Below are 25941 nucleotides of genomic sequence, written 5' to 3' on the forward strand. Positions count from 1 at the left end.
TGACCTCACTAATGCTGTTATGGCTGAATGCAATCAGATTCTCACAGCAATGTTCTAGCATCTTGTGTAAAGCCTTCCCAGAAGAGTAGAGGCTGTTACTGCAGCAAAGGGAGACAAACTCACTATTAATACGCCTGGAGGAGCAGGTGTCTGCAAACATATTTGGACACATAATGTAGCTTCTTTAAAAATATGTATCTTTGTGAGAAAATATGAAAACTGATTTGATGGTGATTTAAGTTTTTCTTAAATTTTGCCAGAAATGTGGAATGTCTTAACTTGCTGTTGAGCAGTGGTGCTGACTTGACAAAAAAGGATAAATTGGGAAGGTAAATAACATTGTTTGTTTGTTTGTTTGTTTGTGAGTAATTTGTCTACCGTGGAGTATCAGAATCTTAAGCCTAATTGGAGCTGGATTAATTTTGCCAGAGGAGGTCCGGTAATGTAATTTGTGTGTGATTTCACTGGCCAATTCATACAGATTAAAGGATCTGTGTAATTTTCTCGAAATTACCCAAAATAGCCTGGATTGAAACATCTTTGCACAGTTCTTTACATCAGTGTTATACGACAGACACCATATTTCCGTACAATAAAACCACATTGTGCGGATATATACCAATTTTGGTATATCGGCAATCGCTCAAATGACAGGTAAAACTAATCCAGGTCCAATAGGGCTTTAGACTTTACCAGATCATTTAAATGGTCATGAAAATGAGGAATAGTGATGATAAGTGCTTGTGGTTCCTTTGCTCTCATGTGCTGGTCAGCACAGACATGTTCAAACAGTTTGAGCAGCAGCAGATCAGCGGTGAAAATGTCAGCCAAAAGTAACTGTTACATGGTTTCTACAAGGAATATTACACACAAGATTTATAATCACTGATCATGTCGAGTATCAAGAGGAGGTTCAACACCCAAGTGCTCCACTATAGGTTTGATAGCACCTGAAAACACTACGCAATACACTAGAAGCAATAGAAGCAAAACAATAGAAGCAGGAAGGAAAGTCCCTGCAAGCACATCGCACCATCTGTACATGCAGTTTTTGAAATGATGAAAACATTCACAAACCACAGACAAGACTCCAAAAATAACTAAAGAATAGGGGAATTCGATGTCTTGGCTGACTGGCCGTTCTCTGTCATCGAGGACGCTGGATTTCGTGGCACATACTGTAGCTACATACTGTAATCAGTTTTATTAAGGTTATTTTATGTAAACTTTTTATTTATGGTCAGCTTTTTTTGGATTTTCATATCAGTGCATCACTAGTTTTTTTTTTTTTGGTCCCCCCCTCTGTCTAGGGCTCCTCTGCACTATGCAGCAGCGAATGGTACATACCAGTGCACGGTAGCCCTAATGAGTGCTGGAGCCGAGGTCAATGGGCTGGATCTGAAAGGGTGCAGCCCTCTTCACTACGCAGCTGCTTCTCAGACCTTCCGCAGGTACAGTACTGTCACAACCCCAGATCTGATCAGCCACACAATATTCAGATACTGCAGGGCTCAGGTTTTATTCTGCACAGATTGGTTTGGCACAGATAAATAAATAAGATTGCTGTGCCTCCCGCTAACAAAACAAAACCCAGAAATCACAACCCCCAGAATTTGCAAGGCCTTCAGGGGAAAAAAGTCCAGTCTTTTATGTCTATTGCAGTAATGTCTAACAGGTAACTAAGTGACAAATGATGCGTGGCTCTCATGAGTTTTGTTGTTTCAGAGTTGACTGCTACAACTTTGGAAACCACCAGAGTGAAGAGCGAGATAAAGAGGCTCTGTTGTAAGTGTTAAGCTTGTTTCTCACACGCTACCTCCACGTGACATGGAGCGTAGACGTGGAGCGTCGCTGTGTCCCAGATGCAGTACAGAAGCGCTGCGGTATTCAGAGAGTAGCCTATTTTCAGCACATGCCACACACAAAACACTGCAATATACAGGGGAATGAACTACAAAAGTCAATGAAAATGAAAAACAACACTGAATAACGTCTTTAATTCATGCCTGTCATTAAATGCAATACTTAACGCTGATGATGGTAAATGCATTTATGAAGCTCTTTTATGAATTTTATTTTTATTAAGCAAAGTAACTGATTTGACTGTCCATTTGGAAAAAGGGTGTCTGTCTTGCTTGCTGTACCAGTAATTTCAGCACAGCGCAAATGCAGTATATGAATGACAAACTGAGCTGTGGCAGTCACGCTGATGCATCGCTCATGTCATGCAGAGGTAGTACGTGTGAAACAGGCCTTAGTTTTTACTTTTCTAAAGCCTTTCTAACCGTGTATGAGATCTTACTTATTTGCTGCTTTTGCGTCCAGGTGTTTGGAGTATCTGCTTGATAACGGGGCTGAGCCAGGTCTACGCAACAACAAAGGATTCAGTCCTGTGCACTATGCAGCTGCCTATGGCAACAAGCAGAACCTGGAACTGGTGGGTTTACGTTTATTAATAAATGAATGCACATGCAGTAGGTAGTGCACAGAAATCTTAATTTTGATTGATTTGGCAAAGTTGTAATTTTGCACTTACAAATGTAGTCAATCAGCCAAGATTATCTTAATCTTGGTTCTTTCATTTAAATGTGGTTTTACAGGGCTAATGTAGCTAATAAACGCTATTAAAAAATCTTTTCTGTAAATTTATCCCAAAAACTTCTCTCAACCTGCTCAAAGCACATCCTGTTCTTCATTAAGATGGTACAGACATGTTGATCTGATTTAGGACAGAGTATGGCTTATTTTGAGCTCTAAAAACAAACAAAATCTTTACTGTAACTCAGGCGTGTGAAACTGGGGACTTTCCGGGCCAAAGTGCTGCAGAGATTAGCGTTTACCCTCATCTAATGCTCTGAATTCAGATCACGAAGGCCTTGCTAATTAGTTGATGAGCTGAATCAGGTGTGTTTAATGAGGTAGCATGCTGAAGTCTGCACTGTTTTGGAGTTGAGCTTGACACATGTGGTGCAGCTGAACACTGCAGGCAGTCACTTTAGACAATGGGGTTGTTGTGCTGAATTCTGACTCCTGTTTGAGTGCACATGCGTCACAAGACCTACTGTCTAAAGTAGCTGCCCGCAGCATTCGGCTACACTGTGAAGTTTTATTCATTTTTATAGCTCACTGTGTCCTAAAACACATTGACAAGTCTGTGCCACCTTAATGAAGCCTGGATGTGGTTTAAGCGGGTTGAGAGATGTTTTCGGGGATGTATTTGTTAGCAATGTTAGCCTTGTAGCTCCAGAGCTAAACTAAAGAAGTCAAACTGAGACACCAAACATTTTGGCTGATTCACTGCATCTGGGGTAAGTGGAGTATTATCTAAAATTGATTTAGAAGCATTTCTTTAAAAAAATGCTAGTAGCATGAGATGAAAAATGTCAAAGCGTGCCACTCCGAGCACCTTCATCTGTCCTGTGATTAGATACTGAAACAAGCAAACAAGGACTGGCTGCATGTCAGGCCTTAGGAATCTGTAGGGGAGACCTAGATAGCAGGTAGTGTGTGGTGCGATGAGCACACATACATGTTTATTGGGAAAATATTGTTCACAAAATGCAATGACTGGTACATCAGCACCTAAAACTAATGCCATGGTAACAGTTCCATAACTTGGTATACAGTATATGTGATATTTTTATTTGCTTTATTAATTTATTTTATGTGTGACTACTTGATGTGGTTTTTTTTTCTGTGTTCCTTTTTTCCTTCTCTTATAGCTCTTAGAAATGTCTTTCAACTGTTTGGGAGATGTGGAAAGCAGTTTTCCTGTAAGCCCTTTGCACTTAGCTGTAAGTGTCTATTTAAAATATCTCAGTAGATTAAAAATAAATAAATAAATAAATAAATAAAAATTTGCATGACTCTATAAACCAGAAGCATTTTTTTTATAGATGATGTAGAATCACTTCTTCTTTTAAACATTTAGCTCAGGCAGGGCTTCGTAGCACTAAACTTTCAAAGCAGACAAAATGCTCATTTTAGCTATTTTTAAGCACCAGCCTTTGAAAATTGCTTCTGCACTGGATATAAAAAAACACATAAATGACTGTGTGATGCGCTGTCAGTTAGGAGACTGTGTTATTATCTTTGCCTTGGTGTTTACCACATATTTGCTATATATCATTGTGCAGTGCTGTGCTGTGGCGAGTGTTTGGGTGTCTGAGATAATTATGTTCACTTTTGTGAACAGTTTTTACTGTATATGGTTAACAAGTTAGCTATTTCTTCTCTCTCTCTGTTTTGATGAAGATTATACAACACATTTGCCAATAGTGAAGCATTTAAATGGAGTGTAAAAGGTACTGAAATCATTTGGGTTATTGATCTTTCTTAGGCGTATAATGGTCACTGTGAAGCCCTGCGGGTGCTGTCGGAGACGTTGGTGAGTCTGGATGTGCGGGACAGTGGTGGCCGAACAGCGCTTTACCTGGCTGCCCTAAAAGGCCATGCGTCCTGTGTGGAGGTGCTTCTGGCTCATGGAGCCTCCTGCATTCTGAAGGAGCGCAGACGCAAGTGGACGCCTCTTCATGTAGCAGGTAAGTTTGTGTCTGAAACCTGAAAGTAAGGATGCCTGCATGTTAGACGCTGAAGCAGCATCAAAAACCCGACTCCCACACATAACCTTATGGTGAAATTCAGCATTTTGAAAGTTTAAATGTGCCATTCCATTCATGTGACTCGTGTAGATTAAACTGTACAGGTTTTTAACTGTAGGAATTGTAGGAATCCCACAGATACAGCATTCATTTTTATTGGCCAGATAACACTGAAATGTGAAAAGAGAGCCATGTTTTGCGAAAAACTTGCGAAGTGTTTCATTTTCCATTTTTGGATTTCTTCAGTGGCCTTCGGTTTGCCAAACAGTATGCAAAAAAAGGTTACTATGTAAAAAAATATTACAGTGTACAACCAAGATGATCAGCTCAACTTTGATTTTTGTTTGAACTTGAGTTTTTTTATTTCTGTAGACTGTTGTAACTGCATTGAAAACTTTGTGACCACAAGAAAAATTACGTATAATCACAAAGAGCAATCATAGGGGTCCAAGCACCGAAAAAAAAATTCCTCTGGGAACTATGTTGCTATCATGATGCAGATATCAGGCAGCTTATGTATAACCATTCTTTAAATAACTTTTTGGCAAGAAGCTTTTAGGCCATTAAACTCTTTAGACTTCTGGTTCCTATCACCACCAGTGAGAGAAATTCTTGGGCTGCCACCATAAAGCGATTGACTGTGCCAAAGAAATTGTATCACTGACATTCAACAAATTCTGCTAGGATGGATGGATGAATTTGTGGATGGTATGAAGCCTGGATGAATTGATATTGTCAGGGGGGAAAAGGACTCATACCAGTTTCTTATCAACATGCTTATACTTTGTTTTTCTCTGTTGTTTAGCTGCCAGTGGCCAAACAGACTGCTTGTATATGTTGATGAGCCGAGCTGAGAAAGCGGACCTCATTGACCTCGCAGATGTACAGGGACAGTAAGTGCAGTCCTCTGCATGGGATCCAGTTAGTTAATAATCTAGTTTCATAGATTAGACAGACTGAAGTGAGAGGGTTTACTGTTGTATTGACCAGTTTTAATCTTAACCTGTTCCAACAATCTAGTATAGTACAGTAGTTCCGAATGGTCTGAGTTGTGTATAGTTAAACCTTTTGAGTAACATTTTACAGATCCCATTTGAATTTGTTTGATTAATTGTAATTTTCATACTATTTATTCACAATAAAATTAGGATTTTTTTATAGCTTTGTTAAAGGGCCCATATCATGGAAAACTGATTTTGCTTAATTTATTTTAAAATAAGTCCACATATGGAAACTAAACAGCCTGTTTTAAATATATTGTTTTTGGAATGCTACAAAACCAAAGCATTTACATATGTCTGCCTGTTCAGTCTACAACAGTTTAGCCCCTGCCATTAACATTGAAGTTGTAAGCAGTGTTTCTGCCTGGACTGCTTTTTGAATGAGAAGCCTATCAGAACAGGGCAGTAACAAAAGGCACAGTAACAAAAACAGCCTGTCGAAAGTTGGAAAATGGCCATATAACAATTAAGTAATTAATTAATTAAATGGCCACATGTAATAATTATGACTATTATTGGTACAAAAATTCACAAACATCATAAATGATGTGAAATAAAAGAAAAATTATGATATGTGTCTCTTAATAAGAATTGCATTACTTACGTAGTCTAAGCATTTTTTGTCCTTTTGGGCTTCAGAGATGTTTAGCATGTATTTCATGTATTGTTCTGTCTGTTGTCTGACCTTTTGAGTGTTGCAAGAATTTTATAGTTACTAAGATGATGATGATGATAAGAGTTAGTATTGTAAGCATGCTTTGCTGTTTCGTAGGACTCCGCTAATGTTGGCCACTCTGGGCAGTCACGTGGATTGTGTCCACATGCTTCTTGAGAGAGGGAGTAAGCCTGATACAGGGGACAAATGGAGCCGCACTGCACTTCACAGAGCTGTAAGTGCGCTCTTTGTTATTGGAACATTATTGGTAAAAGTTGTTCTTTCCAGCTGAATTGAGAAAATTAATGCCTAAAATAGAATTTGGGTGAATTTTTGAATAGTTGAAGAGGATGGGACTCCAATAGTGGTCCAAAGGGGAATTCCACCAATCTAAAATGTATTCATAAACAATAAGATTCCTTATTGCAAGTGTGGTTGCTGTCTTTTACAATACTGTGTAATAGTAATAAAAAGTAGTAAAGTAAAAAGAGAAGATCCATCAGGGTAGAACAGAGTACTTAGGAAGTGTGTGTTCATTAACAATGCCAACTTGCATATTACCTGATACAAAAAAGACAGTCTGAAAATAGTGTTGAAGTACTGAATTTGACTAATTTGATATGAGCATGTCTTTCTCTCTTACTTTATATCCTGTCATCTGACTCTGTACTGTCCACTTTCTCCCCCACACTTGCAGGCGGTGATGGGCAGTGAGGACTGCGTGTCAGCTCTGCTGGAACATGGAGCTTCGGCACACTGCAGGGATGTGCGTGGCAGGAGCCCTCTGCACTTGGCCGCCTCCTGTGGCCACGCAGAGCTACTGCGACTGCTGCTACAGGCAGCCGCCCAGTCAGACCCTCTGGACTCTCTACTGGATTACAGTGGCTACACACCTGCTCACTGGGCAGCCTACCACGGTAAGGACTTTCTAAAGTTTGACTGTCCAGAATGTTTAGAATCAGTGTTTTCAAATTATATATAATTTTGCTACAGATAGATATTTATAATGTTTGTAACGTGCTAGTCCTGCAGCTTCACAGGTTTCAAATAATTATTAGGAAGATTTAACAAACAGAGCTGTAGAATATAGAATAAAGTGAAAACACAAACAAAAAGACAAATGTCTTTTTAATTATTTTAACTATTTCCTTTTCTGTATTCCTGGTTACGTTTATCATATATTTAGGGCACAAGGACTGTTTGGAAGTTTTACTTGAACATAAACCGTTAAGTATCCAGGAAGGAAATCCCTTCACTCCACTGCACTGTGCACTGTAAGTATTTTCCATCTGTTTAGCAACAGTATAGATCATTTTTAAAAATGTGGACAGAGAAAGCAGAGTTGTCTCTTGTAGAATGACTGGCCATGATGCTGCTGCTGAGCTGTTGGTGGAAACGATGGGCACCGAGATTATCAACCTCAGAGATGCCAAAGGAAGGTGGGTATCTCTTGTCGGTACAGAACAGAAGTTTTATTAGTATTTTCAGTAGGGATGCACAGGTATCACTTTTTCCCCTTCTTAAATGATACACTTAGCAAAAAGGGTTCTATGTAGTATCAAAAATGTGTTCTTTGGCTTGTAACACTAGTGAAACCCTTTATGAAGCTATAAAGAACCCTTTTCTAAAAGGATTCTATATAGAACCACATTCTCTGTCAATCTGAAGAAACAATGCAAAGAACTGTCATCATGCACAGGGTTCTTTGAGTATTCATGGTTCTACATAGAACCATTTATTTTACTAAAGAACCCTTGAAGAACCATATTTTTAAAGATTGTAATAACTGATGAAACAGAGTACCTAAAGCAATACTCTATTTAACCAAACTACTCAATAGGTGGCTATAATTCGTAATGTTTATATATGTTCCACTCTTTAAATTGTCAGCTTTTCATGACAGACTAATAAAAATAATCCAAAAATCGCATATGTCTCCAAGCGTCAGGCTCTGCTGGAGTTTAAGTAAATGGCAGTGTTCTCACTTGTTCTAATGAACTGCATTAAGAGTAACCACACGTGAACACGCCCTAAATGACAAAGCAAGCGCTCCTAAAATAAATTTAGCATAATACTTGTAAGAACAGCATAGTGATCAGAATTGTATCTTCTAGGTTGTCAGTATCAAACTGTTGATTCTGTATCTCTGTGCTTTGTCTGAAGGACCCCACTGCATGCAGCTGCTCATGCAGAGAAGGTTTCTGGGTTGCAGCTGGCTTTGGTCTGGGGGTCTGAGGTAAACTCGGTTGATTATTCAGGACGATCAGCACTGATGGTGGCTGCTGAGAATGGGCAGACCTCTGCTGTTGGTACGTAGCTGTTTCATTTTGTTCATTTTAGTTAATTCATTTGGCACATCCACAACATTAGAGTCACTAGTCTCATGTTTCTGTCTGTTTTGCAGAGATCTTACTGCATCAGGCCAAAGCAGACCTGTCACTGCTGGACATCAACAACAATACAGCACTACACTTGGCGTGTAGCAGAGTAAGGGGGCATTCAGACCCTACCTTTTTAAACTCTCTGAAATTGGCTTGTTTTCATTGGCTGTGTTTACATGCAAAGATGTTTGCCAATTCACTTGAATACATTCCGATTATAGATTAAGACTGAGGTGTTTATATGCTCACTCTACTCAACAATCTGATGAAAATCTCTGTTGACGTGCACTACAAGTAATCCGATCAAAAAATACATGCATCGCAGCGCTTTTGTTTTTGTTTTTAATTGCTTTAAAATGATGTATGTTTTCCTGAGTCTGACTTAACATGTACTTGTTAAAAAAGGCCGAGAGGAAGACGTCGTGTTCTGAGACACATAAGCTGGACGCCCGTCCCACCGCCATCTTTTAAAGCTCAAAGCATAAACTTCGTCTCCTCTACAGACCAGTTTCTGCTCCCGCCACGTTGAACGTTATAAACCAAACGCGAACGCACATGTGTAGAACGTACTTAAATTTTCTGATTGAGAATGTAATCAGATACAGTTGTTTACAGGGTTATTATTCATCTATTTAATGAACTATTTACAGGATTATCCATCTCGCTCAGTCTGACACAAATTGTATTCCGAATGGCCTCAATTGCATTCTATTTAAAGGCCTTTGCTTTAAACTAGTGATACAGTAATAACTTCCTCTCTAAGCTTACCTAGTAGAGTAGAAGTTCATATACTTTAGTATTATCACTCAGTCAGACAGTGTTTTATAAAAATCATCACACTACAATCACATCACTTTATCTGGAAAAAAGGTTGACATTTTGTCCATTTCACATTTTATTATTCTCCATTGTTGTAATTTTAACACTGTGGACATATTTGAGCTCTGTCCAGTAGGGGGAGCAGTGCACCTCCTGCTCAATTCCAAACTCCAACTATCAGAGTGACCATTAGCTCATGAGATACCGAATACCATTTCTTATTGGCTCACTATCAAAACAGGGTGTGCTTTATGTAAATTATATGTATATTCTGTTGAGTAAGGAGCTTTTTTATTATTACTTTTTTTAATTATCAATGAACAAATACTTTTGTTTGTATTCATTCAAGTACGAAGTCAAAAGACATTGTGTGTGTGAAGTATGTTAAATCACAAGCCCATCATCTAGATGTAGCACTTATCCAGTGAAGTGAGTGGTGACGGTACTTCTCTTTAATATTGCAGAGTCATGAGATGTGTGCCCTGCTGATTCTGGCTGAGATTGATGACCTTTCCCTCATCAATGCAACAAACAATGCTCTCCAAATGTGAGGCTCCGTAAATGCTTTATAAATACTATTAGCATTTCCTGTTATTGGTTTTGTTCACTTGTGCATTTTTCCTGTTACTTTATCTCAATTATGTCTCTCTAACGCAAGGCCTCTTCATATTGCGGCGCGAAATGGCCTGGCCACTGTGGTGGAGGTGCTCTTAAGTCGAGGTGCCACAGTTCTGGCTGTAGATGAGGAAGGTTAGTTCCTCAATTTTAAATATTTTGTGTATATATACTTCGGTGCAAAGAGTTATCTGTACGCTTCAATTTTCTAATAATTCTTCTGTAATCATTTTTCATTTACTTTTTTTGTTTTTTCATAACACTACTGACTGCTTTCTATTCCTATATGGATCATTCAAATTGGAGCAGAGTTAAAATCACATTTGAACTTGAGACTAAAATCCTTTTGTTTTGAGTGACTCTACCTTAATTATGTTTATTTTATTAAAACTAATGATGGCACTTTCCATTTTGTCACTACAAAACAATCATAACACTTCCCAAACTTTACCAGATGTTCCAGTAGCGACTGTTTCAGTAGTGACAATTTTAGCTCATTTTGAGCAGAACTCAAAAATGCAGTCAGTACGTTTCTAGCAAACACAACAGCTGTAAACACATCATACTTTTTTTTTTTTTTCATTCAAACACAGTTTCAGTAATTGCTGATGTTGAATCCTGACCCTACTTCTGTCACTTTAGGTCACACCCCGGCTTTGGCGTGTGCGCCAAATAAAGATGTGGCAGACTGCCTGGCCCTCATCCTCTCCACCATGAAGCCTTTTCCTCCCAAAGACCCCACTTCTGGTACCAGTTACAGCCTCAATCTGTTAAAGCACTGTGGCATCATTGCCACTCATCACCCCCTGCCCAATGGCAGCCTACGGCACAGCTATTCCAAGGAACGTCACGGCACTGTAGGGCTGGACAGCTGCCTCACCGAGTGAGAAGTACACCCTCTTAACATGCACGCACCCTCAGCAGACCACCCCCCACCTCCATATGCTGATTCCCCTTTTCCTTAATGTCCAACTATAACACCTGTATAACCCACCCACACTATTATAAGGGCAGGAATGTACTACTTCGTGCGTGTGAATGTGTGCACACGCATGCATACGTGTTACGTCGAGTTCCTCTTAACTGTGCAGTCAAACTTGTTGTATATGCAATTATTAACCCCTCTCCGTTTCAGCCCCTGAAAGTCCCCGCATTCTCTTAGATATATCCGTTCTGGTGATCACAAGCAACTGTAGCTGGTCTTACATAGGTTTGACTGTACACAGAGCTATTTATTTCCAGGCAAAACCCGTCTCAGCAATAGCAAATCCCAGATTTCTACTGTTGAGAAAATTAGGGGTTGTCTGCACGTTACTACAAATAGAACACCTTAATGACCGTGTTTGTTTTTGGTTTTGTTTTTTGTTTCTCAAATAATTTTCTGGATAATTCCAGATGTCTTAGTGTTGTGCCTGTGCTGTTCAGACCATGCTAGTACCCCCCCTTTTCTTATTCTACATCCTTCTCTTGACCCCTTACTCTCCCTCCTTTTCTTTAAGAAAACAGTTCTGCTCAACAAAAACGATCTTTTGTATGAAATGAGAGGAAGACGTCAAAGCACACATACTACGTTGCTATTATAAATTAATTTCAGACGATCTCATTCATTTGTTACGATCGAAACTGTTTGCTGAATGCCAAGGTTTGCACATGTTTTGTTTCCTCCATCAGAAAACAGTTTTGAAGTGAGGTTTCATGATAGCTGCTAATGATAAAGCTGCCTTCTCTTCATTCTGATGTGCGGGTCTTTTTAATTCCTGTGTTTCTTTTTTTATGAGAGCAATAACCGTACCAGTTGTCACAGCATACCTCACGCTTGCTTTGAATTTCTAAACGTTGTTTGTTCAGAAATAATTTAACCTTTGCACATGAAAGCAATTAGGCCTTCATTAACAAGCGCCTGCTTTAATCAAAAATGGCAAATGACTATAGTCTGTGTACTGATGTTTCTCAAAAACACCCTCATTTTCAATGATAATGTCTCTTGAGCACTCAAATACATGGATATTCTGTGTGTAGTTTTGGTGCAGCTCTGAGAATAACCACGAAAGCTGCTTGTCTGTGGCCAGTAATTCATAGCAAGTGAAAATATTGAAGGAGGAATTAACAACTTTACAAGTAAAACTTTTTTTTTTTTCCTTCTTGAAAATAGAAACCAGGAGGAAAATCAAGTGTTCTTGGGCCAGTTGTGCCTGCACAGAAAGGTCTGAAGCCTAGATGTCAATGACATAGGTGAGCCAGCAACCGGAAGGTTGTGGGTTTAAATCCCAGTGCTGCTCCTAGACTGGCATCAAAATAACACATTTCCCTTGAATGATCAACAAGGTATAAGCATAATCTTTCACAAAACATCAGCTTTGTTTAGATTTAATTAGCTGTACGCCAGTCGTTATAGATCGGATGACTAGTGGATTCAGCCCAGCGTATTAAAATAGGACATAATTTTATTACAAATCGTTCATTTTTTTCCCTTTTACATAATATGATATAATTGATAATGTAATTATAATATAATAATGACATGCATACATGACACATAATACAACTTCCAGGTGATGCATCTCAACATCAAATTTGTATACAGTACTGTGCAAAAGTCTTAGTTTGTCTGAAAAAATGCTACATAAAGCTGTCTATCTGGGCTTTTACCATTAGAATAACTTCAATGAAGCCCAGTATTTGCAGTCACCATCCAATACCAAGTATATCTCATCAATAACTTCACTAAATTAAATCCGGTGCTGCTGATGTAACTGAACAAATCCATGCCATGGCTGGAGTGCAGAAGAACCAAACCTGTGCTCTTTCCATATTAATAATCTTAAACACTTCTCGTTTTGGTTGTTTTACTGCATTTATGTTTACTTGTATTTATTCTAATGTTACTGGAAAAAGGACACTTACTGCTCAGATAGTGCTCAGATAAAAAGTTTTCACGGCTTTTGCATAGTGCTGTAAATCCCAAGTAATATATCGCTGTTGTCGGAAGAAAACCTTGTATCTCCAAAATGATACTTTACAGGAGAAAAAAACATTTTTAATGTAAGTCAATGGAACCAGACTTTTCAAGTCTTTTTGGGACATTTATTTTGGTCCATTCATCATGAAATTTACACACAATGTGAAGGGCAACACACATTTTTAAATAATGTCAAAAACTGGAAAATGACAAAAATGGAGATTTTCCTTCCGACAGCAGCGTTATTTTACTGTACACTTCAGGCTGTTGCATCATTATAGCATGGCATCATGAGGGGAATCCCACTGTTTGGACCTGCATCACTCATAAACCAGTCGGAGAATAAACTGATTTACTTTTATGTGAAATTATTTTGTGGTTACACTTTTATAATTTAATCTTGCTAATGTAAATGTACAGTACTTGTTTGAGGAAAACTTGATATAACATCTTTTATTTGTGTCCCAAAACTTTGTGTAGCTCACTTTAATTCAATAATGTGGTGCGGCAGATCCAGGAACCCTCCTCTAGGTCTGTTTAGAGAAATGTCATTTCAGATAAGGCTAGTGTAGAGGGGAGGGGAAAGTGGTAATGCCTTTAATTTTTTTTTATTTTTATTATTTTTTTCTTCATCGTTCTTTTAATTGACAATCAGTATTTTAAGGGCTTTTAATTACACAAAAGCTTTAAGTATGCATATATTAATGAACGTTCTTTCTCCTAAAGATAATTAGTCCTCTCATGTGGTTTAGTGTGTGTGCTTTGGCTTTCCTCTCATGTACAATGTTCCCACAAAATACTTACACTCATTTTACAAGGGCTTCTTAAGGACCCCACCGACTTTTTCTTTACTTTTTTCTTTTTCTTTTTCCAAAATAAGTGGCTTCTCTTTAGTATCTTGTAGGAACATTTTGTTTTCTACTTGTGTGTGTCAGATCATTATACCTCATGATAGGAATATACACAAAAATTGTCATCAGTACTGATTGATTGGTTTCTCATCTGTTTTTATATGTATCGATTTTGATTTGCTGAGGGCTCTCCAACTAACAAAAAAAAAGCAGGGCCAGCCAATTTTGGAGAGGTGCTTGATAGGAAAAACAAACAAATTGCATATATTGCACCCTTTGTGGCCAGTACTGGTCGTCTGCTACATCTTGATGAAAATGAGTCAGTATCCTTTACTCTTTGTAGGTGTAGGCGACTCCGCTGTCACTGCTGTTCCTCATATTTGCGCTAAAAGATGATTGTATTAATCTACCTAAATGACATTTTTTCATAAGCCTTTTTATATGATGTCAGAGTAGGGGTCAAACTCATGTTGAAAAAGCCATTCAGTGACATTATGATTTAAGCAGTTGGAAAAGGAGATATTTATTGCAGCTGTTAATTTCCTTTTAAATGAAATTGTTTTTTTCCTTTAGCATTGAACTAGGCTTAAAGGGCAAGTCCACCAATTTTTCTAAATTGCGGCATAACTCACTCCTTGTGATGTAAACAAAGTCATTCAGCATGGTTTGATGGAGAACGACTCTGATTTCTTTACAGTGGTGGTGACAGGAATGCAAATAAAGCTGTTTATTTATGATCTGAAACCTCCAGTGAACCTACACATTCCTCATGTTGATGATGATAAAATAGTGAAAACCTGAAAAAAATACATTTTCTTTGGGTGCTGTTTTGCCTTACAGTGCTGTGCATGTACGTCTTTAGCATGCATGCATTTAAGCCTAAAGGCCATTACACACTGAATGTGGCTCATGTAAATGACACAGAAATGTACATACCAGAACAGTTGGGAAATTTTGCTGTGGAAAAAACACACACAAACAGTTCTTTCAAAAATACTTTCTTTGCTTCTCATGGTAAAGGTTTCACTTTGGAAAAGTGAAAGAACTTAGAGTTTTCTGTCTCAGTCAGCTGGGATCTCTGCTAAGTTTGAGCTGCTTTTGGAGATACAGCTCAACACATGACGAAGCAGAAAACAAACGGACAGAATTGCTCCTCACAGAAAGAACTGTGGACTGCTTTCCATTTTGTTAAAGTAGAGCAAAGAGCTTCATCTCTTCATTCAGAGGCTGAAACTCTGAGTGCTTCCACATATAAACTCAGATGTTTAAAGCCCAGTTTAAGCTGCCTTTAGAGATTCTGATCCTTTTGACGTTTGTTAAAAAGTTGCAGTTGCTGGGACACAGCCGCTCTGTCGTCTTTGTTGTCTCCATGCCAACTGCAGAGACGACCATGATTGGCGAGTTCAGTTCAAATTGAACAGAGGGTGAAAAACATATATTGCATTTTCACTCTCCGAAAAATCTCATTTTGTTTGCAAGATATTGTTTTATACACATGACCAAATTAATTTATAATCGTTCGGATAATTTGCATGAATAAATCACACTCGGTGTGTAAAGGCCTTAAATGTTCTCTAAACTGTCATAAAACAGTGTATCAAACATCAGGCAGTGTAGTCATACCTATATTGTGTAATAACTTTCTGTGAGGGAACTTTTAGAGGTGGATGTCTGGTTCCTATCACCACCACTGTGAACAGTTCTGACTCTAGAACGGAGCATTTCACACCAAACCACTCTGAATGAATTTGTTGACATCTTAACCACTTAATTATGCTGAAATCTTGAAAGATAAGTGGAGTCCCTGTTTAATTATAGTGTAAATTTAGGATTTGTGCCCAAAAACTGTGGTGAAACTGTCCCAGGGACAGAGTTTATACAGTAAATTGAGGCAGTACAGCTGTAGTCCCTTATTTATACATAGACTGTTTCCTACCTTAGAAGCAAGTACATATTGATTGAAAGAATAGAGGGGAAAAAATAATAATTATGGATGACCAGTTTTATCAGTGCTCCATACCATAGATGAGCTACAGCCTTTCCTAATGCAACGAAATTTCCTCTCTACACTGACCCAAAGCACTTATTTATGAATACGCACTTTTGTATCTTTAATATATCAATAAGTATGTGTGTATTTGTGTATGCATATTTTGCTTTTGTAGTTTTAACTTATCCTTTGGGGTTGTGATGTTGAGGTTAGAGAGAGAATGGATCTTAACTTCATATTCTCTGTGTGTGTGTGTGTGTGTGTTTATCTGTATGTATGAATAACAGTAAAAGAGTCTGTCTCTCTCTTCTGGGATCAGTAAAGGGTAGCAGTGGAGCTTGCACCTCAATGTGCACACGTGCGTAGCACAATATACATTTCAAACTAAAAAACTCTATTTGCACTGCCTTTAATGAGTTGCCAAAAAGAGCAAGGGCATAACAGAACATTATAAAATATGTGGGTAGATGCTGATTTACAGACCTCTCCACTGAGCCATATTCATACGGGAAATTTGCTGGGGTGAAAAAGTGAATGTAAGTTTGAAATTCATCTGGGAGTTTTGACTGAAATTGCACTGTAATGGGATCTGTAACTACCATAATAGTTTAAATAACAGATTAAAGGAAAACTCCAGCCTCATCTTCCTACTTTCAGCCTGATCTCTGTCAGCTGTATGTAGCAAACCACAGACAGTAATTTCTGAGTGTTAAGAATGGACGGCAGGGCTGAGCTGGGCTTAATTATAGTTTCTTTGGTTTAAATCTTTTACAAATTCATTTCTAAACATTTGTACTTGGGGATTTCTGTTGGATTCATATCAACATCTGCAGATGATTGCTTTAAAAAATCATCAGCATTAGTCAGATGCTCAGATTTGGCTGATACTTTAAACTGATATTTGATGACGTATTTATTGAACTCCAGAAGAGTGCAATGTTTAGGTGAAGTAGGGTTAATAAACTAAAATATCTTTTTAACTGTATTTTTAACTCTACAGAAATAGTCACAAAAAAAGTTTTCTGTTTTTTGCATACTTTAAAACGTCACTATCGTTCGCCTTGTGGTAAAATTAAATGATGTGTGGACCAACGGAAATGGTCTGGAATAACTTGGCGGGTGGGGGGTTTCTAAAAAAAAATAGATTTAAGGTAATAAGTTGTGATCCATTTATGTACATAGATGTGCCATAAATGGACGTTATCCAAAACCTGCAGCAATGAGGAGCGTCTTCAGAAGGTAACAAAGCAGGCTTAACGTCTACAGTATTGAGCTGCGTTAAGATGGAAAATAAAAACAGTAGCGGCATGTAAAATGGAAGTGTGCAGCAGTTCAAGTCTGCTTTCTTTATGTATGAATGTAATCTAGATCAGTAAACCAAAAGCAGAGAAGGCTATGAAAGGATCATACAGTCTCAAAGCATATATTCATGCTTATACAACAAGTCGTTTTGAGTAAATGTTAATACATATTTGAGTTTCCACAGCACAATTGTTCACCTAAGTGTTCTGCTGTTCTGGAGTTCAATAAATACATCATCAAATGTCAGACAAATCTAAACATCTGTGCAATATGCTTCCATGTCGTTGTGCATCCTATTAACGTCTTTAACTCCATGGAACCACCAGTGGTTCCAAAACGCACTTCGTTATATTCTTTACCTCATAACTTTAATATTTCATAAGCTACATTCAAAAGGTGCGTGTCATATATGAGTTGAACTGTCATCTTCCCAGTCAAATAGATGGGTAATGTCATTTTAAAACTTTATAATAAAAGAAGCTGAAAGTTGACCCATTTTTCCACAAATCTGAGCTATAAACTGGATCTCAGATGGTGTCTCTTCAGTGATATGCACTGTAAAAAATTATTTTTCAAAAAATACAAAGAGCGTCTAAGATTTCTGGCTTTCAGCAATAAATTAGACTGAAAGGAGCTTTCACAAAAAAAAAAAACACTAACACTTTACATTTATTTCATGCAGTTACTGAATAATTTGCCTTAAGATTTGGGCATGTAAATTCAGATGGAGAAACCGAAATATACCTTGGAAAATAAGAGTTAAATAGTGATGGCATGATACCACTTTTTCTTTATCAATACCGATACTGAAATCTCAAATATTGGCCGACCCAGACCTCGACCCAGAATCAGACTGGTGCACTCTCCTACGGGAGTGCTTGCCACAGACAGAGATCAGGTTGAAAAATGCTGGAGTATTCCATTAGGATGTTCGAGACGTTTACCCTCTATTGCAGATGTACATTTCTGTTCTGTCTGTTTATTCTTCTTCCTCTGAGTCCTCATTGTTTAAGCCACTGCAGGGTGTTAAATTGCTCAAAGCTGTTGATGCCTCCTCTGATGCCTCTCAGACCCACTCCTATGTCCTTTGGTTTTTTGAGGATGCCTTACTGTCATCTTTTGGAGTTGCTTTCAGTTTTCCACTCTCTGCCCTTGCCCATATGGGAATGTATATTGTTGCATATCAGAAACGGTTGACCTTAACACCTCATGCGTTACAAAAAACCTGCAAGTGCCATACGAGTCTGTTTCTGTCTCGAGCTAGTCTTTCTCTGTCCAGTCCCACTACCTTTAGATTTGAGTGAAAACTGCAAAAAGGACTTTTATTTTTCGACCTGTATGTACAGGCGTAGCTGAATTTTTAACACCCTGGAGTGGCTTAAAGGGGAATTCCATCACGTTGTCCAAAATTTTTGCTTGCTTCAGTGTTTGAGATATGAACAGAGACATTCAGTGTGGTTTGGTGTGAAATGTTTCAGATTTGTTTACAGTGGTGGTGATAGGAACCAGGGGTCGCCATGACTACAACACAGATATATACATTTTATTTACTATCTAAAAACATCAGTGAACCTACGTGTGTCTTCTAAGTTTTATATAGAATGTTGATCATAGTAAAATAGTCATAAGTCTGAAAAAATTACAATAAAAATGTGTTTTCTGTGGGGACTATTTTGCCTTAAAAACCCTCCATGCACCTCTCTACCATGAACACACTCTGTTGGCTTTTTTTAAAAAAACGAATTTTATTCCAAAACCTTTTCAGAACTATCGTAAAACAGTGTCTCAGACATCAGGAAGTGTGTTCATAACCAATTCAGGTAATAACTTTCTGTGAGGGAGCTTTTAGAGGTGGACGTTTGGTTCACCACCACTGTGAACAATTCTGACTCTAGAATGGAGCATTTCACACCAAACCACTTTGAATGACTTTGTTTACATCTTATGCAGAAGTTTTGAAAAATTCCCCTTCAAATGGTTACGAGGAATCCAGTGCTACAGAAAAGAGTCTCTGCTGAGAGTCAAGGTCATCAACCAGCTGAAAATGATCAATAATTCTTGTTCTGGAATAGCATGAGATTGTATGAAGTATGCATAATTTAGACTGAATGGCCGATTGTGAAAGTAGCAATATGGCAGCTGGGCCAGTTTGATAAGATAGCAGTGAGTAAAAATTGCACAATACTAGTAGCAGGCACCATTCTGTTAAAATACATACGTTACAGAGCTTTGGAGCACATGATAGAGGGAAAGGAACAATGTGAGTAGTTTTACTCGCAGAGTCAGTTTACTACATTAAATGTTGTTTAGTTTAGTGACTTATGGTGAAAAAGATCTCCGTTATTTCAGTAAGGGCGTGAGTCTTCAAGTTTAAGTTAGTAAATTACTAATTAAATTTACCTAACGCAGATTTTATGCCAAGATTATAGAGATTTGGGAAGTAGAGAAAGTTTACAGATGCTAAAGTATCCCTCGAATACTTGATTTCAAAAAGGTTTAATTGTCAGGGCTGTCTTTTATAAGCAACACCATCGACATTCTTTTTCGGGAAGTGTCCCACTTACCTCCATGGACATTTGTGTCCCACTTTACTTGAAGAATTAGTTTAAGGCAATAGGAGTCTTGTTTTCTATTTTGGATGAAATATCCCTGGAATATGCCTTAAACTTTAAAGGTACAGCGTAAATGGCTCTACTTGACAGTTATCCGTGATAGGTTTACAGTGCAGTTCTTCCACTGTATTAACTCTGGCTGGAAGTTTCTCTGTTTGAATTTAGTGTCAGTTTTTGTGGTGTTTTATTGACTCTGAGCTGTACCGTACCATGACAAGAGGAAAAATGTCCTTTGTCGTAAGGTAAAAATGTCCTTCCCTTCAAGGATGATCCAAATGTGGTGTTTCCTAACTAACTACCAAGGACTAAGATTTTAGGCCATATAATGTATGCAGCATTGTACATATTATAAGCTTTCGTTGTGCATCAGATATGGCTCGCAAAACAGTTCCTAAATGCGTGTAAAGAAGTATCTATTATGGGGAAAAATGTAATCTATATAAAAAAGGTGAACTGTAAAGTTACTTGGCATTTCTGGTTATGCTGTGGCTTAAAATTTGCCTCTCAGATTTCAGATAATCTGTTTGTGCTTTATGAAAACAGACAAAAAAAAAAACTTAACACCGTTTCAAAGTTAAGCCAGAAAGCTGTTAAAGTTTTTAGTGTGATGAAATTGAAGTCTAAATATTACAGTTTGCATTCCTGGCTGTTTATTGTTGTTATTAATATGATAAAAACTACAGAGTGAGTGTCCTGAATGTCTGCTTTAGCTTTGAGTCATGCAGATTTATTACTCATTACTCAGAATTACACAAATATATTAAATAAATGCATTTTTGTGTTTGACTGTTCCCAAACCTTTTTTTTTCTTTCTCTTTCATCCTTAAAGGGCCTTGCCAGACAGACTAGGAATCCCCCTTCAGGTGATGAAAAGTTGCATGTAAAAGTTTGGGCACCCAAAATACATATTTTGTTGATGTTTTTGTAAAAAGAAGTAAACAGAAAATCTACAGCAAACTGTTTAAACAAATGGGACCACTTTGCAAATGCTCATGTACACATTAAGATGCTTAACATCTACTCACAGATATTCAGTGATACTTAATTGGGGGATGGTGAGGGCCATTCCAAAAGCTTCAGCTTGAGTTTCTTGAAGCAGTTTTTGGTGGACTATGCAGTATCATTGTCTTGTTGTAGAAGCTAGCCTCTTTACAGTTTCCGTTTTTGACTGTGGCAAATTTGCTTACAGAATTTGCTTATATTTAGTGAATCCATTTTTTCATCCCCAAGCTTAACAGTTGGCAAGGTGTTCTTTTCATCAAATGCTGCTCCCTTTTTCTCCAAACATACCTTTGGTAATTGAGTTCTGTTGTATACTTAAGATATTAACTTTTGTGACAAGGCCACAGGTAAAGCTTTGTTCTAACGACCATTCCATGCAGAAAATGTTTGTGCAAACAGCACTGTACGCTAGAACACTACACCACCACTCTTGTCAGTGAAACCTTCCTGTGGGTCTTTTGCTGTCATGTGGGGGTTTTGCTTTGCCTTTCTGGCAGCATACGAGCAGTTCTGTCTGAGAGTTTTCTTGGTCTTCCAGGTCTTGCTTTGACTGTCACAGTTCCCCATAACGGTCTTCTCCTGCTTTGTAGTCCACAGATGTTGAGTGTTGGCACAAGGTTTGAAGAGTCAGAAAATGTATCACACTCGGCTGATAATTCCCAATGACTGGCATTTGTCCAGGGGTGCCCAAACTTTGCAATAAAGCTGTTGAAGTGGGAGGGACTGTAGTTGAAAAACTACAATTGCTTTGGGGTGAATTTTTGGGGGACAGTGGATTTTAGCTTCCTAGTAGAAAAAATAGCTAGTTGGCTGCATTCACCAGCTAGCAAAGACAATTAAAAAAATAATATTTTAAGCACACAAAAGACAGTGTGTGCATGAGCATGTGGCCCTCTAACACTTTATGTATGACCCACCTAAAGCAGCTCTTCCCACCTTTTAAGTTATGTCACCAGGAGAGGGGTTCCCAGTCTGGCTTGAGGGTCCCTTTATTGTTCCAAAATTCTGCAGTTAAGAAATGTTTAACAGGATATACAAGGCACAACCCTCATCCAAATATTTCCTTTTTGTAAATCCAGATATGAACTATTTTTTGTGATGAAAGTAGACCCATCTGCGTGACATGTTGTTTGTTAGCGGTTCAAGGAGCTTTTCATAGAGAGGTCATGGAAATGGTCCTGTTGAAATTCTTCACTTGATTAGTTGTAAGCACACAGACATTTACCTCAGGCATTTTTATGATTTAGTAGCAGTTTTTGTTGCTTAAATGGACATCATGCATTTCATTTATGCTTATGCAACACGTCTGCTTTGGACTAAAGCTGACGTGTAGGCAAATATAAGGAATACTGACTTCTTCATTTGTATATAGATCTTTCAGAGGCAGTTGCAAAGTCTACATAGGGTGAAGGGACTCCAGGCAACCCCAGTTTTATTATTAAAATTGTTTGGTCTGTTGTTATCATGAAAATCACTGTGGTAGATGGTAGAAATATGGCTGTTTTGATCAAATATGAATCAACAAGCATGAATCCAAAGAATATAATTGTCTACGTATGCATGCACCCAAGTTGTTACCTCAGTCGCAGAGCATTTATTTAATTTCAAGTAATTAACGTTTGGGTAAGTTTAGGTAACATACGTCCTTAAACAGGAGAGGACCTTCGGGGGGTCTTTATTACATTTACCTGCTGGGTAAAGGATACCTCAGATAGTTTTTAGGTGCATTACTTGAACATTTTAGATGTCAGACAGCTTAAAGCCACATTCAGTGTAATTTTGTATACTTTGATTTTCTGAAAGCTCCTAGTCTTCTTTGCATGGAAGATATATTCGGAATGAAATAATTGGCAGTCTTTGAATGGTACATAACTTATTTAGTCTGGTGCTTTCGCTGTTTTGTCTTATTGTAAAATCTAGTGTGTCCTGATTTTAAAAATAATTGATTTAATATGATGTGATATTGAATTAAATGACAAAGAATTAAACATTGGTTGTAGTACTCTAAATAGCAAATAGTGCAGTTTCATTCATGTTAGAGCTATTTTAATTAGTTTAAGTATACGAAGGACTGCCCAGAGGCCAAGTAACTGTTGTAGAAGTTCAGAAAATGTAACATTGTCCTGCAGGAATGACAATATGTAACTAATGTGGCTGTAATATTGAGAAGAATAGACATTTTGATTCTGACAATATCTATTCAAACAGACCTAGATTATAACCATTTTGGTCTCTGTGGACAGTTAAGTATTTAATCCATCACTACATTACTAAAGATAAAGAATAAATGCCTACAATATCATAAGCAGAATATATCACAAGAACCACAATTGAAAAGTTTGAAAGTTTTATTGAGAAAGTTCAACTAGGTCTAATTTAAAAAATAACACTGATCTTTAACCTCATTACCAAGTGCTGGTTAAAACTGGCTTAAAATAAGCTGTCTGATTCTTAAGCTAAGAATTCAACTGCCCATTTCGGTACTGGTTCCCTTGTCCACTTGGCCTCATCATTTCCCCCAGGTGAATCCCCAGCGCCTCCTCAAGGCCTGTTCCATTACTGTATTACCATTAGAACTTGCCCAGAAATCAGTGAGATTGGACACGTTTCCTTTTCAAACCTGAAAATAATGGTATATGTTTATAAGCCAAAGCAGTGAAGTCTTAAAATTTTGCTGAGCTTTAGGTTGCGAAGTACTCCATCTGTTACACATGGCTGCTGATACAGCTTCATCCCTTGACGCTGCTAGCTGGCTAGTTAGTATGCTAAAGGCTACATGGCAAACAACAGAAAAAGAAAGTTATAAATATTGTAGGATCAGAATTGAATAACACTGTTGAGAGTTAGATATTAGAAAATAAAATATAACAGATATAGAGGGTGGGGGGCGGGCACCACATCAATTCATTCAGGCCAGGTTATTTACACCAGTGAACATTCATGTAAAGCAAACGGTTGAAGTAGAGACATTGCTGATCCACAATCGAAGTGGGTTCCAGATCCTGTTGTGGAGATCTGTGCAAGCGCGGTAGAAAGAATAACCCGAAAAATCTTAGTTTTTTGCGCAATAAACAAACTATGTTTTTTTTTTTTCAGATTTTATCAGTAATTTCAAATATATATTTTTAAACAGTGATTTGACCTTCGGTTTTGAGTATTTTGGTCTCTCCCCATTCAAAGGGAGAGGAGTCTGGTCTTGCATGGCTGTAAATAACTGCCCGGTGGTGTTGCAAAGATGACCACCGAGTGAACAAACTTTCCTGAAAGGACTCATGCAAGTGACCACTGGACCTTAATTTATAGAAAACAATCACAGTTTAAATCACAGTCACAGTAGTGGTCCAAAACTTGCAATTGCCCTACAAGATACAGCCTGATTAAGCCTGGAGAAAATGATGGTTCTAGTGCTGACTGTGCCACAAATAAAGTTCTACCAGAAACTTCCCAATTTCAGTAAATCGTGTTTTGTATAAAATTCCCCTTTGACCATAATCTGTTTCAGTCCAGGTTTACAGTCTCTTCCCCGTTGTAGCTTTTGTGTTTTCATGTGTGATTTAGTTGTACGTTGTAGTTTTCTAGTTTTCTTCTCTTGTACGAAAGCGATGCTGAAACTTAGTTGTAGTTTCTCTAACATTTTACCAGCTTATTATTGTAGAGAGATGCTTGCAAAATTAATTTTTAAGAAATTATGCTTCCCTACATGTTTGTATCATCAACTAGGACTTGCTTGTGTTTACAGGTGCATGCTATTGAATGCATTAGCACTTTCTGGTAAAGAAGGAAATCAGAGTTGTTTGGTTCTTCTGTGTTTTTAGATGCTTTCTTTCTATATTTGGTGAATAGAAAATACAATCTTTGTATTTGGCCTTTCCAAAGCAGTTTTGTGGACAGGTTTTTAAATTCAGGTTTGATTCCCTGTAACTGTGTAAGGATGGTTGAAATGGCATGGCTGATTAAACTAATCTTTCTTTCTTTGTAGAAAAAAACTTTAGGGTAGAACAGTCAAAACGTTTACTTAGAGGTCCCTGCGGACTGCAGACAGTGCCTATTCAGTCAGCCAGGGGATCTGAGAGAGTTAAGAGACTTTAGAAAGTTTTAGCCGAAACTTACCATTTGGAGGACCGTTTGATTGTGTATATACTTTATTTCTTCTAACGAAAGCAGAATAACCCTCTGGGTTTGTGTAATGTGTGCATAGTTATTTCAAAATTTTTACTAATCCTCCCTCAAACACTCACACAGGAAACTTCATCAAAAAGTTGGATGTTTCGTAGTTTATTGTAGTTGCTGCTGCTATTAACGTCTTTTTACGGTGGCTGATAGTGTTTTTCCCAGAGGAAGGGTGGATGTGTAGTTGCGGGTTCTGGAGCGATTTCCTGTGCCTTGTATTTCTATAACACCGTCACCATATAAAGCTCCCTTACAGAAAAAAAATTACATTTGAATACTGTACTTTTTGAGATGAGGGCCCGACCGATATGGAAATTTTGTGACTGATACCAAATGTAATAGGCTGAAAAACCTGATAACTGTTCATATCGGGCGATTATAATTTGTATTTTATTTATTTACTGACACCAGGCCTGGGCGATAACGTAATGTACTCATATCAGCAATGATTGACATAAGCTGCTGATGATGATGCTTTAAAGGTGTTCAATAGCATTTACATGTAATGGTCTATTCCTGTTTCTCCCATTGTACCAAAAACATGACTGCAAATTGCGAAATGATGATGAATGGGGATGAACGTAGCCAAATGGCTAAAAATGAAAAGTTAAACTTGCTTCTAATTCTTCATCACTTTTCTGCATCACATTTCCTTAATTTTGGAAAGCAAAAGAATGCATTACATTAAAGATCAAAGAAAGCTTACCTGTATCTTTCTTTGTCTACAGTAAACAGGTTTTGAGATGTAGGATGCTAACATGACAAATCAGTCAATGTTGAAAAAGCTATAAGCTAAAAATTGGTAGGTCTAAGCTTTAAATTTTTTTAACAAAATTGTAAATTATTTTTAGGTATCACCCAGGCCTAACGACACATTGTCAGTTCACATCTGTCTCGCTTCATGAATGTTTTTGAATAATATAAATATCGTAGCAGTGGTGGAGCTACACAGAACTCTGGTTTTAACTTTTTGTTAATTACCT

General features: G+C 37.8%; 1 protein-coding gene across 2 annotated transcripts in view; it reads left to right on the forward strand.

Moving 5' to 3' along the window:
- ankrd52b (ankyrin repeat domain 52b) overlaps positions 1 to 14424 on the forward strand; it is a 30773-nt gene extending 16349 nt beyond the window's left edge. The window contains exons 13-28 of one of the 2 annotated variants that reach the window (XM_036560213.1): positions 261 to 329; positions 1311 to 1478; positions 1756 to 1785; positions 2326 to 2437; positions 3723 to 3794; positions 4340 to 4541; positions 5407 to 5494; positions 6375 to 6492; positions 6955 to 7174; positions 7444 to 7531; positions 7613 to 7696; positions 8421 to 8566; positions 8662 to 8744; positions 9922 to 10004; positions 10116 to 10207; positions 10715 to 14424. In XM_036560213.1, the coding sequence (XP_036416106.1) occupies positions 261 to 329; positions 1311 to 1478; positions 1756 to 1785; positions 2326 to 2437; positions 3723 to 3794; positions 4340 to 4541; positions 5407 to 5494; positions 6375 to 6492; positions 6955 to 7174; positions 7444 to 7531; positions 7613 to 7696; positions 8421 to 8566; positions 8662 to 8744; positions 9922 to 10004; positions 10116 to 10207; positions 10715 to 10959 (1900 nt within the window). In that variant the 3' untranslated portion in view covers positions 10960 to 14424. Of the gene's footprint in view, positions 1 to 260; positions 330 to 1310; positions 1479 to 1725; positions 1786 to 2325; positions 2438 to 3722; positions 3795 to 4339; positions 4542 to 5406; positions 5495 to 6374; positions 6493 to 6954; positions 7175 to 7443; positions 7532 to 7612; positions 7697 to 8420; positions 8567 to 8661; positions 8745 to 9921; positions 10005 to 10115; positions 10208 to 10714 lie in introns of both variants that reach the window. The other variant, XM_036560212.1, reaches the window with a different exon arrangement.
- Positions 14425 to 25941: the final 11517 nt, after the last annotated feature.

Source organism: Colossoma macropomum, unplaced genomic scaffold (assembly GCF_904425465.1).
Source record: "Colossoma macropomum unplaced genomic scaffold, Colossoma_macropomum, whole genome shotgun sequence".
Taxonomy (NCBI): Eukaryota; Metazoa; Chordata; class Actinopteri; order Characiformes; family Serrasalmidae; genus Colossoma; species Colossoma macropomum.